Source organism: Podarcis pityusensis, assembly GCF_964106645.2.
Source record: "Podarcis pityusensis genome assembly, chromosome: 12".
Taxonomy (NCBI): domain Eukaryota; kingdom Metazoa; phylum Chordata; class Lepidosauria; order Squamata; family Lacertidae; genus Podarcis; species Podarcis pityusensis.
In genome coordinates, this window is record NC_138037.1 from 3,074,869 (window position 1) to 3,092,936 (window position 18,068).

Genomic DNA, 18,068 nt, shown 5'->3' on the forward strand with positions numbered 1-18,068 from the left:
CTTTTGAACTGCTAGGTTGGCAGGGGCAGGGACCAAGCAACGGGAGCTCACCCCGTCGTGGGGATTCGAACCGCCGGCCTTCTGATCGGCAAGCCCAAGAGGCTCAGTGGTTTAAACCACAGCACCACCCGCGTCCCTAGAGGTGATACCTAGGCTACACTGGACCCATGGAGTGCTGATAACCTTGTAGCTTCTGTAAATGTCTGAGTTTACCCAGTCCTGTATGCTTATTTGGCTTTTATTATTACGACTACATTTATATCCCACTCTTCCTCACTTTTGTGGGTAGCGATTTAACAAGTTGTAAAGCAGTTCAAATAGCCCACAACAAAAAGTAAGACAGCAGCTGATCCCTGCCACAAAAGCCCAGCCCATCAAGATGCAGCAAAACCTTCCCCAATATCACTGCGTCAGCAGGAAACATCTGACGTAAGATCCCCCGCTAGCCTCTGCTCAAAGCCTGGGAGAATAAGGAAGTTTTTGATTGTTATCAAAAGGCGGCCAAAAGTGATGCCGATCAGCTTTCAAAACCACCCGCTGCGATTTATGCTTTGGGTAGCCCTGTGCTACATACAATTTGATGGATGCTGCAAAAAAAATGCATGATGGGAGTTGTAGTTTAAAACATCTGGAGGGCGCCTGGTTGGGGAAGGATGGGCTTCTTCTGCCCTACCCAAGACCAGCAGGCAGAGAAGGCGATAGCGGTTGCTCCAAAGCTGGGATAGCTCAGCTGGTAGAGCGTGAGACTCTTAATCTCAGGCTTGTGGGTTTGAGTCCCACGTCGGAGAAGATATTCCTGCACTGGAGCGGGGTGGGACTGTTAGAATTCCTGCTCCATGATTGCAGTCATGGGATTGTTGTCTTTCACATGACGGTATATGTTTTGACTCCACAGAGTGGGAAGTGACGGAGACAGGATGTTTGTGTTACTGTGTTCCGTGAAGTGGGACTGTTCTTTTTCTCTTTGCTGTCTGATGCTAGAGAGAGGGAGCCATGTTGCAGTGCTCCGTGTGTGTTTATATGTAAATAAAGTAGATTAGCCAAAATGCTGATTTGCTGGGGTTCTGTCACGCAAGCTGCAAAGACTCTGCAGATCCCTAAGTGTGCCAGTGTCGGTTGGCATCGGTCGCTGTGATGTTCGGGCTGAAGAAAGCTTTTGAAGCTCCCGAACGATTGACCAGGAGGGAGAGAACATGCCAGTCGGGCATGTGTCTCTGCCAGGGTCCTACTCGAGTGTAGGCCGAACTCCTGACCGCTGGGGGCCCCATCTAACTTTACAATTCTGTGAAAACAGAGTGTCTTGACTTTACCTTTCACTGACTGCAAGGTATCCAGAGCAGGGACAGCCTCGTGGTAGATGAAGTCATTGTCCTTTTTGGCAGAGTTGTACCTGCAAAGCGACAACAGGCTTGAAGGGCATTGCTGCTGGGGGGGGGCCTCTTTGGGGGCAGATGCCCAGGAAGAAGTATCACATATTTTTGCTCCAAGTACAGTTCCAAGAAAGCAACCAATATCAAAGGGTTTTCAAAGGGTGTTATGTTTAGGGATGCCCCACACCCAAAGTCAGAGGAACTACAACTACAGACAGTCGGATTTTTTTGGTGTGTGGGGGGGGGCCCTCCAGAAATGTGGGGAATACTAGGTAAAAGCCAAACTTGGAAAGAGGGAAGGAGGCGGGGGGTGTTCTCGTCAGTAACTCCTTGCTTCCCAAGCCCAAAGTGAAAACTTGCAAATCTGTGTGCATGTCTTTCTTTTTCAATTGAAACTTTCCCAACATAGAATACGATAAAAAGACAGATGAATCTGAATAAAAATGGAAAAAGGAAATAAAAAAAGAGGAAGAAAATAATGCAAAGCTCTCTATCAGAGGGAGATCTTAACCCTTGTCTCGCACTAAAAGGGTGTGGGACCTCCCAGCACCTCGTTCTTCTCCCATGCGTGCGTTTCTTGAATTCATTACTCTATGTAGAGTAACTTAGGAATCCAAACGCATGGTCCACAAATGACAACATTTTGGAGGTCTCAGGTCGCAAGGTGGTTAGATTGGTCTCAACTAGGGCCAGGGCCTTTTCAGTACTGGCCCCGACTTGGTAGAACGCTCTGTCCCAAGAGACTGGGCCCTGCGGGACTTGACATCTTTCCGCAGGGCCTGCAAGACAGAGCTGTTCCGCCTGGCCTTTGGTTTGGACTGAGTCTGACCCTTATGTTTCCCTCCCCTTACGGTTTTGATCCATGGGCTGCTTTTAAAATGAGGCTGCATTTTAAATTGCATTTTAACCTGTATTTTCTTTTCTTTTTCTTTTTCCCCTATTATGTTTTTTCCTGTGATTCTATTGGTGTTAGCTGCCCTGAGCCCAGCTCTGGCCGGGGAGGGCGGGGTATAAATAAAATTATTTTTTATTATTATTAAGTGTTTGTTTTTTTTTTAAAGGTTTTCTAGTCCTCATGGTTTCACAGAATCACAAAAATACGGAGGGAATGCCTGGAAGAGCAGAACTGAGCAAAGCAAAGGTCTACGGGTGAGACCATCAGACCCGTCAACATCTGACTTCTGACTGGCAGTGGCTCTCCCAATTTCCAGACAGGAGTGCTCTCGCTCTCTCTCTCTGCACCAGGCAGGTTCTCTTGGTGCAGAGCAGAGATTAGGGAAGGGAACTGGTGTGACAGGGACCCAGGCCCAGGCACGCAAAGAGTTAACAGGTAGCAGCGACTCACTTTCCTCCAATGACATCCATGGTGAACCTCAAGGCTTCCTGTACCGTCTCAGGCTGACCCTGCAAGAAGAATTGTCAGGTTCAAAACATATCCATAATAAGCAGGTGGTCCGCAGGCAGAGATGGCGGGAGGCAGGATAAAGGTACACCAACAATTCCCAAAGTAGGCAGTAGCAGCCACTGGGGGGATTCTCTAGGTAAAGGTAAAGGGACCCCTGACTATTAGGTCCAGTCATGGCCGACTCTGGGGTTGCGGTGCTCATCTCGCTTTATTGGCCAAGGGAGCTGGCGTACAGCTTCCGGGTCGTGTGGCCAGCATGACCAAGCCGCTTCTGGCGAACCAGAGCAGCACACAGAAACGCCGTTTACCTTCCCGCCAGAGCGGTACCTATTTATCTACTTGCACTTTGACATGCTTTCGAACTGCTAGGTTGGCAGGAGCAGGGACCGAGCAACGGGAGCTCACCCCGTCATGGGGATTCGAACCGCCGACCTTCTGATCGGCAAGCCCTAGGCTCAGTGGTTTAACCCACAGCGCCACCCGTGTCCCTTGGGGGGATTCTCTAGGGCAGGGGTCTGCAACCCGCGGCTCCGGAGCCGCATGTGGCTCTTTTACACCTTTGCCGCGGCTCCAGGGCGGATACTAGCGAGGGGAGGAGGCGCATTGTGCGCCCCGACACTCCCCACTGTGGCGGGCGCTGTACTGGCTGCGACGTCGCATGGGGGGGCGGTTTTGCGGCCCCCAGGTTTTTTTTCTTCGGAAACGGGTCCAAGTGGCTCTTTTTGTCTTAAAGGTTGCAGACCCATGCTCTAGGGGAAGCTAAGAGGCAAGGGGGGCAGCGGGGAGGGGGCGCAGCCATCAACAGCCCTCTCCTCCATCAATTGGTCCAATCTTCTTTTAAAGCCATCCAAGTTGGGGACCGTCATTGCCGCCAGAGTTTAACTAAATAACTTTTCAAGCCACTTTCGGGAACGGGGTAGGAAGAAAGGTGTACCTTGGCCAGTTTGATGGCTTCATTGAGCTTGTCCAGAGCACTCTGGAAGTAGATGACCTGCAAAGGAGGCAGAGATTCAGACAACCAAAGTCCACTGTCAAACGGGCTATGCTTTCTATTAAAAGTAAGAAAACTGAGCCTTTCTCTCACACACGTTATAAGAATTTTAAGGTCTCAAATATTCATAAATGCACGCATATCTAAATATATGAACCGCATGTGTGAAATAGTATGGGAGAGCAATCCCGAAGCCATTCTGATTCTCCCAATGACCTCAAATAGTCCACTGCAGTAAGGGGAGGCAAATGGGGAAACTCTTCCCGCTGCCTTTTTGCTTGCAAATCCTGTCTTAAGGACGTATTTGTGTATGAATAGGCTAGACTGCCCGGGTAACGCAGCCAGTGACCATTATCAGTATCCTGGAAGACAGGATTTCTGCTGGAGACCGCCTCCCTTCTGTGATGTATGTATGATGTTTCAGGGGGCTGGTCTTGGGCTACAGGGTGGGCAATTTCAAAGGTCTATATAGGGGCTTGTGCACCATTGTTCAAGGTTCTCCTCCCTCCTGCGTGTGGTAAGTGGGGACCCTGTTGCAACAGTTCCTTGAATAAAGATCAGGCTTACTAGCCACTTTGCTTCTCAATATACTCTGGTTGGCCCCTGTTACTTTCTCCTACCAATAGGGAACCCACTTAAGGACTTGATATAGGCTCTGGAATACCCCATAAAGCAGTCTTTCTTATAACACACACAAATTCCCTGCAGGTAGAGAACTTGCACGCGGGGAGTGCCATAACAGAGGGTCATCCCATCACAAGAAGCCCCACTTGCAGCCTGAAGTCCATTCGCAGGGCTTCCGCCACACCTGCCATGTGTGAGGACTAGGGCCTTAGGTAGTCACAGATGTGGCGAGGGAACAGAAAAAGCTCCTTCTGGACTCATCCTGGCAAGGGCTTCAAAGGGAGGTCTGTGCCCGGGAGAGAAGGTTGGGCTTCCTCGCTGTGCCCTCTGCCTCCTCCCCTTGGCTCCTGGAGCCCATCTAAACCCATCTCACAAAAACAGCTGTCCTTCAGTTATCGTAACATCAACAGTACAAGGGCAAGGCTGAAGGTTTCGCTGTTTGGGGCAAGCGACAGCTGTGGTCAATTAGAAGCCTGTATTACAAGGCCAAGACGTTAATAGCCAAGATGTTAAATTGTTCTTATATGCAACAACAGCGGCAAGAGTACTGTTAGCCCAGAAATGGAAGCTATGAAGAAATTCCGACGAAAGAAGAATGGAAGGCGAAATTAATGGACTATGCAGAATTGGACAAAATGACAGGAAGGATTCGAAACCTGTGGGACCAGAGATTTACAGAAGATTGGAAGAAGTAAATGAATTATTTGAAGAGCAGCTGCAATCGACAAATTACACTAGTAGGACTACAAGAAGTTTTGTAAGGAGAAACATACGAAGTGTTATAAAGTAGAAAACGGTAGAAATATTGGTTACGAGTTTGAAATGTAATAGGGAAAATAAGAAATGCATACTAAGAGATTCAATTGAGAAATTTCCAGACAGGACTGATGGAAGTCAAAAAAATTGAATAAGATGTAAAAGTATGTTTAATTACTGTTGAAAATGGTATGTTAAAACACACACACACACACACACACACACACACACACACACACACACACACAGTGGTACCTCAGGTTAAGTACTTAATTCGTTCCGGAGTCCATTCTTAACCTGAAACGGTTCTTAACCTCAAGCACCACTTTAGTTAATGGGGCCTCCTGCTGCCGCCACGCCGCCGGAGGATGATTTCTGTTCTCATCCTGAAGCAAAGTTCTTAACCCAGGGTAATATTTCTGGGTTAGTGGAGTCTGTAACCTGAAGCGTCTGTAACCTGAAGCGTCTGTAACCCGAGGTACCACTGTGTGTGTGTGTGTGTGTGTGTGTGTGTGTGTATCTATATCTATATCCATATCCATATCTACATATATGCCTGTATTACAAGGTTCAGCACCACGGACGGCGTAAAACCTGCCCAAGCCTCTCTACCCCTCACCTATTGCAGAATCACAGAATTGTAGAATCGGAAGGCACCCCAAAGGACATCTAGTCCAACCCCTTGCAATGCAGGGACACAGCTTAAAATCACTGACAGATGGCCAGAGAACCTCTGTTTAAAGACCTCCAAAGAAGGAGAGCCCACCACTTTCCGAGGGAGCCTGTTCCACTGTCAAACGGCTCCTGCTGTCAATTCTTCCTAATATTGAGTCGGAATCTCCTTCCTCGTCATTTGAAACTGCTGGTTCCGGTCCCACTCTCTGGAGCAGAGGGAGACAAGCTTGCTCCATCGCCCACGTGACAGCCCTTCAGGTATTTGAAGCTGGCTATCTTTTCGCCTCTTATCATCCAGGAGATTGACCGCAGCAAGCAGTCTGTGAGTTCTCCACCCACCCCAGAACTTTGGAAGCAAACAGCCTTACCCTCTCGCCGTACTTCTGCTGCTCCTCCGCCTGCTTACCCATGTGCAACTGAAAGACAGAGAAGAATCACAGTTCTTGTAGCAGCCACCCAGACACAGCACCCCTGGGTTGGTCCCAGGCACCACCTCACAATCTGGCATCGCCTCCATCCGTCCCACAAACCCTCATCCCTCGCGCAGGAAGCTGAAATCAAAAGCTCAACCCACACGCATAACCCCACAGACAGAAGGGGCTGGGAGGAACAGACAGGTGAGTTCTTCCCATAAAGCCTCATTCCAGTGCTCCCATCCCGGTGAGGGTTGAGACGACAGAGCCAATAAGAGCCTTCAGGTTCCAACACAAACCAAAGGATAATAATAATAATAAATAAATAATTTGTACCCCGCGCATCTGGCTGGGCTTTTCCAGCCACTCTGGGCGGCTTCCAACAAAATATTAAAATACAATAATCTATTAAACATTAAAAGCTTCCCTAAACAGGGCTGCCTTCACATGTCTTCTAAAAGTCTGGTAGTTGTTTTTCTCTTTGACATCTGGTGGGAGGGTGTTTCACAGGGCGGGTGCCACTACCGAGAAGGCCCTCTGCCTGGTTCCCTGTAACTTGGCTTCTTGCAGTGAGGGAACTGCCAGAATGCCCTCAGCACTGGACCTCAGTGTCCGGGCAGAACAATGGGGGTGGAGACACTCCTTCAGGTATACTGGGCCGAGGCCGTTTAGGGCTTTCAAGGTCAGCATCAACACTTTGAATTGTGCCCGGAAACGTACTGGGAGCCAATGTAGGTCTTTCAAGACCGGAGTTATGAGGTCTCAGCAGCTGCTCCCAGTCACCAGTTTAGCTGCCGCATTCTGGATTAGTTGTAGTTTCCGGGTCACCTTCAAAGGTAGCCCCACACAGAGCGCATTGCAGTAGTCCAAGCGAGAGATAACCAGAGCATGCACCACTCTGGCGAAGCAGTCCACAGGCAGATAGGGTATGTTTATTTTCCACCTCTCCATTTTGAATCTCTGGCCCCATATCTGCACAAACGTATTAATTAATTACCGTCGCTAGGTTCATAGCAGGGGCAATCAGAATAAGGGCCACTAACTGACGGCTGATTCAGGACTTTGAATTGTGCTCTTATATCAAACTTCCTTTTCTGTGTATACTGTAATGTTTTACTGTTGCTATGGCCATTGGCTAATGCGAATAAAGTTTTATCTTATCTTATCTAACCAAGGGACGCGGGTGGAGCTGTGGGTTAAACCACAGAGCCTAGGACTTGCCGGTCAGAAGGTCGGCGGTTCAAATCCCCGCGACGGGGTGAGCTCCCGTTGCTCGGTCCCTGCTCCTGCCAACCCAGGAGCTCGAAATCACACCAGTGCAAATAGATAAATAGGTACCACTCCGGCGGGAAGGTAAACGGCATTTCCGTGCGCTGCTCTGTTTGCCAGAAGCGGCTTAGTCAGGCTGGCCACATGACCCGGAAGCTGTACGCCGGCTCCCTCGGCCAGTAAAGTGAGATGAGCACCTTAACCCCAGAGTCAGCCACAACTGGACCTAATGTTCAGGGGTCCCTTTACCTTTACCTAACCAAAGGATGAAGTGTGGGGAGGTCATGTTGGGTGAAGCCCAGCTCACCAGAGCAGGGTCCGCCCAGGATACTCACATGGGCCACGGCAGCGAAATAGTAGATCTTCATCTGCACCAGCTTCTTCCAGTCCTTCTGAATCTTCCCCAGCAGAGAGGCTGTTTCAGAGTTCTCCAAAGCTCGACACGCTTCTTTGTAGTAATCCACCACCTTGGGAAGGGAATTTGGGAGGGCAGGAAAGGTTCTGAGTGACTGCTGCTTTAGATGCTGACAAATTTTCCCCACTGCAGGAGCCAAACCAACAGATGCGTACCACGAGAAAGGAGAACCCAACTGAACATTTGGAAGAACTTTCTAAAGGCAAGTGGACTCTCTTTCACTGGAGGTTTTAATGCAGAATTTGGACGGCCATCTGTCAGGGATTCTTGAGCTGGGATTCCTGCATCGCAAGGGGTTGGGCTAGATGGTCTTTGGGGATCTCTTCTAACCCTACAGCTCCATCGGGGAGGGAATGTGGGACAGCCCTGTCAAGCAAACCTAACTACACAACAAAAAATGCACCTGGCTGCTTTAGAGGAAGGCCTCTAACCTTCCCCAGGCTCAGGGGGAGGCCACTTTTCAGGCATTAGCCACCCAAGTTCAAGGCTCCCCAAACTGCTCACCTGGGCGCTGATCCTGGCCACAAGGAAGCTCTTCCGGTTGTCCAGCATCGATTTCTCCAGAAGGCACTCCTGGGCCTGGCCCTTTAGACATGCAGGAGACGAAGAAATAAACAATAATGATAATAATAATAAATTTTTATTTATACCCCGCCCTTCCCGGTTCAGAAAACCGGGCTCAGGGTGGCTAACAACAAATTTAAAACACTTAATTGATGCAACAAAAAACAGCATAAAATACAGTATAAGACGTGAATAACAATAAATTCAGAATTCAAAAATCAATTTAGGGGGAAATCCATCCAATAAACATCAGATGATCACCAGGGCTAGCTGGCTAAATTAGTCCTATTTGGGCCTGCGAGGAGACCAGGGGAGAATTAGCTGTGGGATCCCAGAGCGGGTAATCTTCATAAAAAGGGGAGGGGGAGGGAAGGAAGGGGAATAAAAGATCAGGTTAAGTTCAAATTCAAAGACAGGCGGAATAGCTCTGTCTTAGAAGCCCTGCAGAAGGAAGTTAAATCCAGCAAGGCCCTGGTCTCATGGGACAGAGCATTCCACCGGGTCAGAGCCATCACTGAGAAGGCCCTGGTAGAGGATACTCTGACTTCCTTAGGGCCCGGGACCTCTAAACTATGGTTATTCATGGACCTTAAGGTCCGCTGCGGGGCATACAAAATGCTCTCAGTTATGGTGTTCTATAGCCTTGGACGCAAGGCTGCAGGTGACCTCAAGAGAGCAGTCCACTGCAGCTACTGTCGCATGAGCAGAGATCACCTCTAGGAAGCACATTTTAAAATTGCCCAGCCCAGTTACAACAACGAGTCGCCCTGCTCTGTCCTCTGCTTTGGAAATACATGGAGGAGACAGCTGTCAATGGCCACTAGCCACGATGGCTTGGCTCTAGCCTCCACAGTTGGAGGCAGTAAGTGCTTCTGGGTACCAGTTAGTGGAAGCCACAGGAGGGGAGAAAGATGGTCTTGTGTTCGAATCCTGCTTGCTGGTTTCCTATTAGGGCTTCTGGTTGGCCACTGCAAGTGGACTCGTTGGCCCTTTGACTCCCCTTCCATTCTCAGCACCTTTGCCAAGGGGCAGACCAGGCCAGAGGGACTTCCCCTCACCCCACCCCCAGCTCTTACCAGCATGAGGTTGATATTGAGGTTAAGGATCTGATGGCTCATGTCTACGCTGTAGGAATGAGGGAAGTGGTCCCGGAGGTAAGCAAAAGCCCCCGCCGCACACTGGAAATGGGTGCAAGAGACCTTCATGCCCTGCAAGACAGAATGGGGTTTTTTGGGGGGGGGCGGAGAGAGTTGCATTTTCAACAATCCCAGCTAGAAGACCCCCAAGGAAGATCAACCCAAATGCACACAAACTGAATTTCTCTCTCTCAAAAAAAAATTATATATCTATATATACCATTTGCTTTTAGAAAATCAAAGCGGTTTACAAAAAAGGCGAAACAAAAAAGGCGAAACAATAAATTACCGTACATAAATAAGCAAATAAATGCACTGCTACATGCATTGGGCTCATAGGAAGCAACCCTGCTGACGATGGTGAGAATTTTAACTAAGCTCTTTAAAAAACTGGATTTTTTAAAAGCCCCAAAATACTAATTGGAGGTGCCTTTGATGCTATTAACCTGGCGAGGGGGGGGAACTGAAAGCGCAAAGCCTTACCTCCTCAGATACTCTTTTGTCCATTGCTCCGAGCATGGAATGCAATGCGCCTGGGGGAGGAGAGAGGGAAAGGGTGAGTGGCGGCATTGTCCAATAGGCAGCGGCTCCCCAGGCCGTCTCCCCCTGCCTACTACTACGGAAAGTATTTTATTATTCATTTGCACAGCCGAAAAGCCGTAACAGAGCAAGATACATCCAACAGAATAAAAACACTTTGCCCAGTTAACGTGGTTATTGAAACTAGGCATTCTGCCCAATAAAAATTTGTTTCCCTGAAGAATTTAACTCAATGTTCCTCCTCAAAACTGTGATCCTAAAGGCGAAAGAGGCCATCTTTCCAGAAATGTCAGGGGACCTGTCCCCCAATGAAAATTGACCAAGTACCCAGTTGCTCTGATGGTTGAGAGACGTACCGTATTTTTCGCTCCATAGGACGCACTTCTTCCCTCTTAAAAACTAAGGGGGGAAGTCTGTGCGTCCTATGGAGCGAATGCAGGCGGGAGGCAGGCAGGAAAAGCCCCCCAGAGCCGCACACAAGCTTCGCGCGGCTCTTGCGGGCTTTTCCCCAGGAGGGAGAAGGGACTGACGTGGCCAGTCAGTCCCTTCTCCCTCCTCATAGAAAAGCCCACAGGAGCCGCGTGCTCCTTAAAGGGTGCGCGGCTCCTGTGGGCTTTTGTGGGAGGTGGGGGAATTGCCATAGCCACGCACAGCCTCTCCAGCTGCGAGAGGCTGCGCAAGGCTAAAGAAGCCAAGGCAGCATGCGCAATCCATCCCGCTCGCTGCCTTGGCTTCTGCCATAGCCGCGCGCAGCCTCTCCAGCTGCGAGAGGCTGCGCAAGGCTAAAGAAGCCAAGGCAGCATGCGCGATCCATCCCGCTCGTTGTTTTGGCTTCTTTAGCCTTGCGCAGCCTCTCCCAGCTGGAGAGGCTGTGCGCGGCTATGGCAGAAGCCAAGGCAGCGAGCAGGATGGATTGCGCTCGCTGCCTTGGCTTCTTTAGCCACGCTTCTTTAGCCGCGCTGGAGAGGTTTAGCTCCCGGCTGGAGAGGTTGCGCGGCTATGGCAGAAGCCAAGGCAGCCAGCGGGATGGATCCCGCTCACTGTCTTGGCTTCTTTGCTCTTTGGGGCTGGGGGGGGGGACGACCCGTGCTTCCCCTGCAGCCCCAAGAAGCTTTCTTGATTTCCCCCTCTAAAAACTAGGTGCGTCTTGTGGTCCGGTGCGTCCTATAGAGCGAAAAATACGGTAAATCTTGGAACGAGGCTGCTCTCAAGCCCTTGCAGATTGGGCCAAGGAGCTGGGAATAGAGACACACCTTTTCAGAACAGACTCCTTGGCCAATCTTCCCCTCCAGACAGACATGGTAAGAGGCAGCTGCTTCTTGTACCCTCCTCCCACCAGGCAATTCCCACTGCAAGGGATGAGCGAGATGACATGCCCACGATCTGCCGCAGCCAGGAAGAACAGGGCCTCTATTGTCTCCCAGAGCTACACAAAAAGCTCCCTAAAACCCAGCTCAGACCTCTCCCAGCAAGCACGTGGCAAGGCCAGAAAACCACACGGGTGTCCAGAAGGGTGCTTCTAAATATTTTGGTGCCTCTCCCCACCCCGTTAGATGAGAGTCTCAAAGTATCACCCTTTACATTTCTAAACTGCCCAGTCCTGGAAGGTTCAGTGCAGGCAATAAGACAAAACACAGAAACATGCGAAGATACTTATTGAAGCAGCGTTTGCCAACCCCGTGGCTGTTGGGATACTGCCGGGAAGACGGGGGCCATCAGGCAGGCCCCCAGCTGGCTCCAGCCACCGGCCGGCAGCCGGTCTCTCTTGGAACAGCATCAAACAGCGACACGAGCCTCAGATATGTTTTGAGACTCGTGCATGCTCTGTCAGCAGTGTGTGTAAATCACCTCACAGAGGCGGACAGAGAGATGTGCAAGGATAATGTACAGCATGTTATTGAGCATAGTTCCAGAACAAAGGAAAACATGTCTGCTTCCCTTCATCTCCAGCAAAACAGCAGTTAACACAAAAGCTATATACAAACGGAAGTTCCCAGCAAGTGCTGGAAGTAAACAGGCGTGTGACACACAACAGCCTGTTCCCTTTTAGGGTGGAACGGAACTACCGTATTTTTCGCTCCATAGGGCGCACTGGACCATAGGGCGCGCCTAGGTTTTTTTGGGGGGGAGGGGAAATAAAGGAAAAAAATTATTTCACACCCCCCCAGCCCCCAAAGGCAAAGAAGCCAAGACAGCGAGCGGGATGGATCCCGCTCGCTGTCTTGGCTTCCTTTTTAGCCGCGGGGCTGGGGTGGGGGAAGCCCGAGCTTCCCCCGACCCCAGAACGGGTCTGGGAGCGGCGGCGAGGTTGTGCGCTCCTGGAGCTTGCTGCTATCCGCAAGCCTGGAGAGCCCGGCGGGAACTCCCGCCAGGTACCGAAGGCTTGCGGATAGCTTCCTGAAGCCTGGAGAGCGAGAGGGGTCGGTGCGCACCGACCCCTCTCGCTCTCCAGGCTTCAGCGAAAGCCTGCATTCGCCCCATAGGACGCACACACATTTCCCCTTCATTTTTGGAGGGGGAAAAGTGCGTCCTATAGAGCGAAAAATACGGTATAACCTAACAGCGCCCTCCAGATCTTATGGACCACGACTTCCAAGGATGGCTGGGGCTGAGGGGAGCTGTGGTCGAAAACGTCTGGAATGCACCAGGTTGGCAAAAGGCTGCTTTGAAGTCTCCTTGGTTGCAGACGGGCCGGCGCAAAGCAGCCAAGCTTCCATGAAGCAATGCAACGTGGACCGTCAGAGCAGGAGGCTCAGGCAGTAGGAAAGCACTGGTGCATCTGTGGGTTCTGAAGGTCATGTTTTTTAGTCTGCGCTACTCTTCAACCAGGTGAGGAATGTCAGAATTGCACAGAAATCCAAAGCAAATCAGAAACGATCGAGCTGGAACAAGGAAATCACTGCATTAGACAACACAATGTGGCTTCTTAGAGCAGAGCAACATCCACCCCCTAAAAACCCATCCTTATATTTTAACTTGCCTTAGCAGTCAGCCAAAGATTGTGGTCATCACCCTGATTTTGAAGGAATGGGTTTCCCAAACCCAAAACTGACTGTGCAGGCAGTTTAAAACAGGCACCAAAATCCCTATTTTTCCTTAGCTCTGAGTCAATGTATAAACAAAAACCTGGTTGTATAAACAAGTGCTCAGAGCCCTCTCCTTTATCAGTTCATGACGGCAAGGATGACCTTGGCTGCTCCAGTAGAACAGGGATGACACGTCTAGGTCTTATCTTACGTCCTGACCACACTGACGCACAGACCTAGTCTGGGAACAGCGCCAGAATGTGTTCTTGGAGTTGGTGACCTCTTGCTCCAAGATAAGAGTGTAGGAAGGAAAACCCTTTTATGGTCAGGGGTACAGGAAGGAAATCCCTTTTATGGTTAAGAGTGCCGGAGCAGGAACATCTGTGATGTCAACCTGCGTGGACAAGCTGATGTGGCTGGATTCCTGGGGAAGGGTGAGAGGGTGCCTGGAGGATATATATACTGCATGAAATTTCTCATTTCTTTGGACTTGCTGTGGACTGACCACGCAGGTGCCTTTCTGCTGTTCCGGAGAGCCGAAATAAAGAACTCTTTCTCTGAACCAACCCTTGGTGTCATTTGACTCCCTTCCTCCTGTCCGGGAGCAACGCAGACCCAATCGGTGAACTCCAATAAGGCGACAATTTCAGTGCTTCCAGAACTTAGCACAAGGTCAGAAATGAGCCCATCTTTCATTTGGGGCTGGGACAGGTGGTCGCCTGGATAAAATATTTGCTGACCACTGGCAAGTGGTCTTCTGAGAAAAGCAGAAGCACGCACCAATTCTGCGCTATGGTAACCCACGTTCTGCAGCCGGAGGAGCTGTTCTCTGGCCTGCATAAATAGTGTCAATTAAACACAGAGCGTTCCCCTCCAACCACTGGAAATGCTCTTAAGATTCTCAGCTTCCACCCTATGCCACTCACACATTTTGAACCAGTCTCTGCAGACAAATGGACACCGCGCTGAACCACAATTCCTGTGCTAGTCACACAAAACCTAGCACAGATGTTGCAGCATGGGGAGTCGATGTGCTCCAGAGGTCCAGCGCTCCTAAGAGAAAGGTGCAGCCAAGCACCCACAAATCCAATTCCAGCCCTCTGGCAAGGGGGGCACCCCAACACCCTCCCACTTTCGCTGTCGTTAGGAGAGCAAGTCGGAGCAAACTTTGCCTTTCTCCCAAGCCCTCTCCACGTGCCAGAGGACTTGGGGAATGACAAGGGAAGCCAGAGGCAGTGACGAAAAGAGGCTCGCTACTAGCTCCTGCCTCCAACCTCTCTTTGAGAGTAATTTCATTAAAGCAGCCGTCTTTACCCCCGTAACAGCTGTGCTGCCTGGGGCTCATGGGTGTCACAGTCCAAAACATCTGGAAGGCACCTTCTTGGGGGAAGGCTAAGGCAGATAACGCAGAAGCAGCCTAGACTCGTGGATGCAAAGGCAGACACGGCTGTCGCCACATCAGCCAAGAAAGACTTGCCGATTATTTGCCAGCAAAACATCCTTGGCTGCTGCTGTGAATATACTTTTTGCTGGAATGATCCTTTAGTCATTCCTGTTAGGATACTGATGTTCCGTTCCACCTTAAAAGGAACAGACATGATTGTTGTATGTCACATGACTGTTTACTCTCCAGCACAGCTTGCTGGGAACTTCCTTTTGTGTATAGCTTTTGCTTATGCTTCCTGCTCTTGGACATGAAAGAGAGCAGACATGTTTTCTTTGTCCTGAACTACGCCAAATAAACTGCTTGTAAATATGCTTTACATATGCCTCTGTCCACCACTTCTGTTGCGTGTTATTCACTCTGCTGGTTAATAATAATAATAATAATTATTATTATTTATTATTTATACCCCGCCCATCTGGCTGGGTTTCCCCAACCACTCTGGGCAGCTTCCAACTGAATATTAAAAACAGTACAGCATCAGACATTAAAAACTTCCCTAAAGAGGACTGCCTTCAGTTGTCTTTTAAAAGTAAAATAGTTTTTTATTGCTTTGACATCTGCTGGGAGGGTGTTCCACAGGGCAGGCGCCACTACCAGGAAGGCCCTCTGCCTGCTTCCCTGTAATCTTACTTCTTGCAATGAGGGAACCGCCAGAAGGCTCTCGGCGCTGGACCTCAGTGTCCGGGCTGAACGATGGGGGTGGAGACGCTCCTTCAGGTATACAGGACCGAGGCCATTTAGGGCTTTCAAGGTCAGCACCAACACTTTGAATTGTGCTCGGAAACGTACTGGGAGCCAATGCAGATCTCTCAGAACCGGTGTTATGTGGTCCCGGCGGCCACTCCCAGTCACCAGTCTAGCTGCCGCATTCTGGATTAATTGCAGTTTCCGGGTCACCTTCAAAGGTAGCCCCGCGTAGAGAGCATGGCAGTAGTCCAAGCAGGAGATAACTAGATCATGCAGCACTCTGGCGAGACAGTCCGCAGACAGATAGGGTCTCAGCCTGCGTACCAGGTGGAGCTGATAAACAGCTGCCCTGGACACAGAATTAACCTGTGCCTCCATGGACAGCTGTGTGTCCAGAATGACTCCCAGGCTGCGCACCTGATCCTTCAGGGGCACAGTTACCCCATTCAGGACCAGGGAATCCCCCACACCCGCCCGCCCCCTGTCCCCCAAAAACAGTACAAAAACATGGTTAAGGCGTGCTCAAGTTTCTGAAGGCTTCAGAAGCTGTGAGTCGCTGTTTGATGCTGTTCCAAAGGACCAGAGTTCGTCCAGCTGCCGGCCAGTGGGCTGGAGCCAGCGAAATGCCCCCGTTCCCTTCGACACATCCCAACAATTCCTCCCCTGAAGCCCCTTTCGCCTCCTGGAAACAGAGATGCAGTCGCAGGTCCAGCTGGCCGAACGGCCCTTACCCAGATTATACAGGATGCAGGCCTGCTCATATTTGATGTCCTCATGCGTCACCGTCTTGCCGGAGAAGATCTCGGTCCTGCAAACAGAGGGGGCCATTGCGGGGGCTGAGCGGAACGTGTCCCAATGCACGGGCCTTTTTCCAGCAAAGCGCCCACTTGGGGCACTGAACAGGCGCCCAGAGGCTCAGCCCAACAAAACACCCTCCTGCTCGGGGTGTATGGAGCTGGAGTTGGCAGCCATAGGAGAGGAGAGTGGATCTTGTGCTCGGGTACCGCATGCGAGTTTTGCACAGGCATCTAGTTGGCCACTGTGAGGACAGGATGCCGAACTGGATGGGTCCCCTTTGGGCTGATGGCGCATGACTCATAAAAGGGCCACATCTCCAGCGTGAACACAACTCAGAGCTGCTGTGCTTGCCAACTCCCCGGAGGAGGAATAAGAACACATGCTGCTTCGTCTCGCACCCACCACCGATTCCCACTTCCCAAATCTCTGCAGTTAATCCCTATCACTTCTCAAATCTCCTTCAAGCTCCTAGTCCGGACAGAGGCTGGTTTCCCCACTCCTGTCTTTAAGACTGCAACCTTGCTAGCTTATTCTTTTCAACAGCCTCCTCATCTCTAGCCATTCACTCATCCTTCCCCATTCTGAAATCCCAGTTCTCCTGCAAACTCTTTCATGAATCTCAACAGGCTGATTTCCGCCCAGCCGTCTGTCGCCAAACAAGAAGGTCACAGCTTGAGAAGAACCCTGCTGGATCAGGCGATTGGGCCCTCTACGATACGATAATCTTTATTGTCATTGTCCCATACAGAACAACGAAACTGAAAAAATCTACATCAGACATTCAAAAACCAACACGCCTGCTATCCCAGTCTGGTTAACCCTCTAAAAATTCTGATACCCCATAATTAAATACAATATACTCCCACAGAGACTACCTTACACTGCTTTTAAAACCGAAATCGCATTTGGATAGAAACTGTTTCTCAGGCGGCTAGTCCTAGTCTTTATAACCCTGGACCTTCTTCCAGAAGGCAGAAGCTGAAAGAGATCATTTCCGGCGTGTGCACTATTCTGCGCTATCTCAGCAGCTTTCTTATGGCACTGCCTGGAAGCATAGATTTGATCTAAGGTGGGAAGAGTACACCCAATTATTCTCTCCACAGTCTTTACAACCCTGGACAGCATTGTTTTCTCCCTGACCGTGCAGCTCCCAAACCACACACACAGACTATAAGTTAATACATTCTCCACAGTACAATGGTAAATGCCATCAACAGGTCCTTTGAGGGATTGTTTTTCTGGAGGATTCCCAGAAAATGTAACCTCTGTTGTGCTCCCTTCATCAGGTCTTTGCTGTTTTCTCCCCAGGTAAGGTCATCTCTCAGCTCCATTCCCAGAAATCGAAACACCGAGACCTGTTCCACGCACTTCCCCTCAACAATGAGTCCAGCATCCTCTTCTCACAGTGGCCAATCAGATGCCTGTGACTAACCCGCAAGCAGGATTCAAACACAAGCGCAACTCTCCGCTTCTGCGGTTTCCAGAAACCGGAACCGAGGAGAATTACAGTGGTACCTCAGGTTACATACGCTTCAGGTTACATATGCTTCAGGTTACAGACGCCGCTAACCCAGAAATAGTGCTTCAGGTTAAGAACTTTGCTTCAGGATGAGAACAGAAATCGTGCTCCGGCGGCGCGGAGGCAGCAGGAGGCCCCATTAGCTGAAGTAGTGCTTCAGGTTAAGAACAGTTTCAGGTTAAGTACGGACCTCTGGAACGAATTAAGTACTTAACCTGAGGTACCACTGTACTGCCTCCATGGAGGTGGGGCATAACCAACAAACCTTCCAGGTCTTCCATTTCTGCTATTGCTTCATTACTCTGCACCCTTCCCCCCTCCCCTTTGGGCTCCCCTTCCAAAATAGAAAGAAACACCCAGAGGAGAGAATGTGCTACGTTCCAGGGAGCGCCCAAGTTGCAGTGCAGTGTTGGGTCTCCAGCTGCTGTTGTGA

At 50.2% G+C, this 18,068-nt stretch overlaps 1 protein-coding gene across 1 annotated transcript in view; it reads right to left on the bottom strand.

Moving 5' to 3' along the window:
• PTPN23 (protein tyrosine phosphatase non-receptor type 23) overlaps positions 1–18,068 on the bottom strand; it is a 57,886-nt gene that overhangs the window by 28,496 nt on the left and 11,322 nt on the right. The window contains exons 4-12 of the mRNA XM_080973965.1: positions 16,050–16,126; positions 10,102–10,151; positions 9,559–9,690; positions 8,423–8,503; positions 7,839–7,970; positions 6,190–6,237; positions 3,710–3,766; positions 2,716–2,774; positions 1,311–1,390 (exon numbers count right to left, since the gene is read on the bottom strand). Coding sequence (XP_080830091.1) covers positions 1,311–1,390; positions 2,716–2,774; positions 3,710–3,766; positions 6,190–6,237; positions 7,839–7,970; positions 8,423–8,503; positions 9,559–9,690; positions 10,102–10,151; positions 16,050–16,126 — 716 coding nt within the window. The remainder of the gene's footprint in view (positions 1–1,310; positions 1,391–2,715; positions 2,775–3,709; positions 3,767–6,189; positions 6,238–7,838; positions 7,971–8,422; positions 8,504–9,558; positions 9,691–10,101; positions 10,152–16,049; positions 16,127–18,068) is intronic.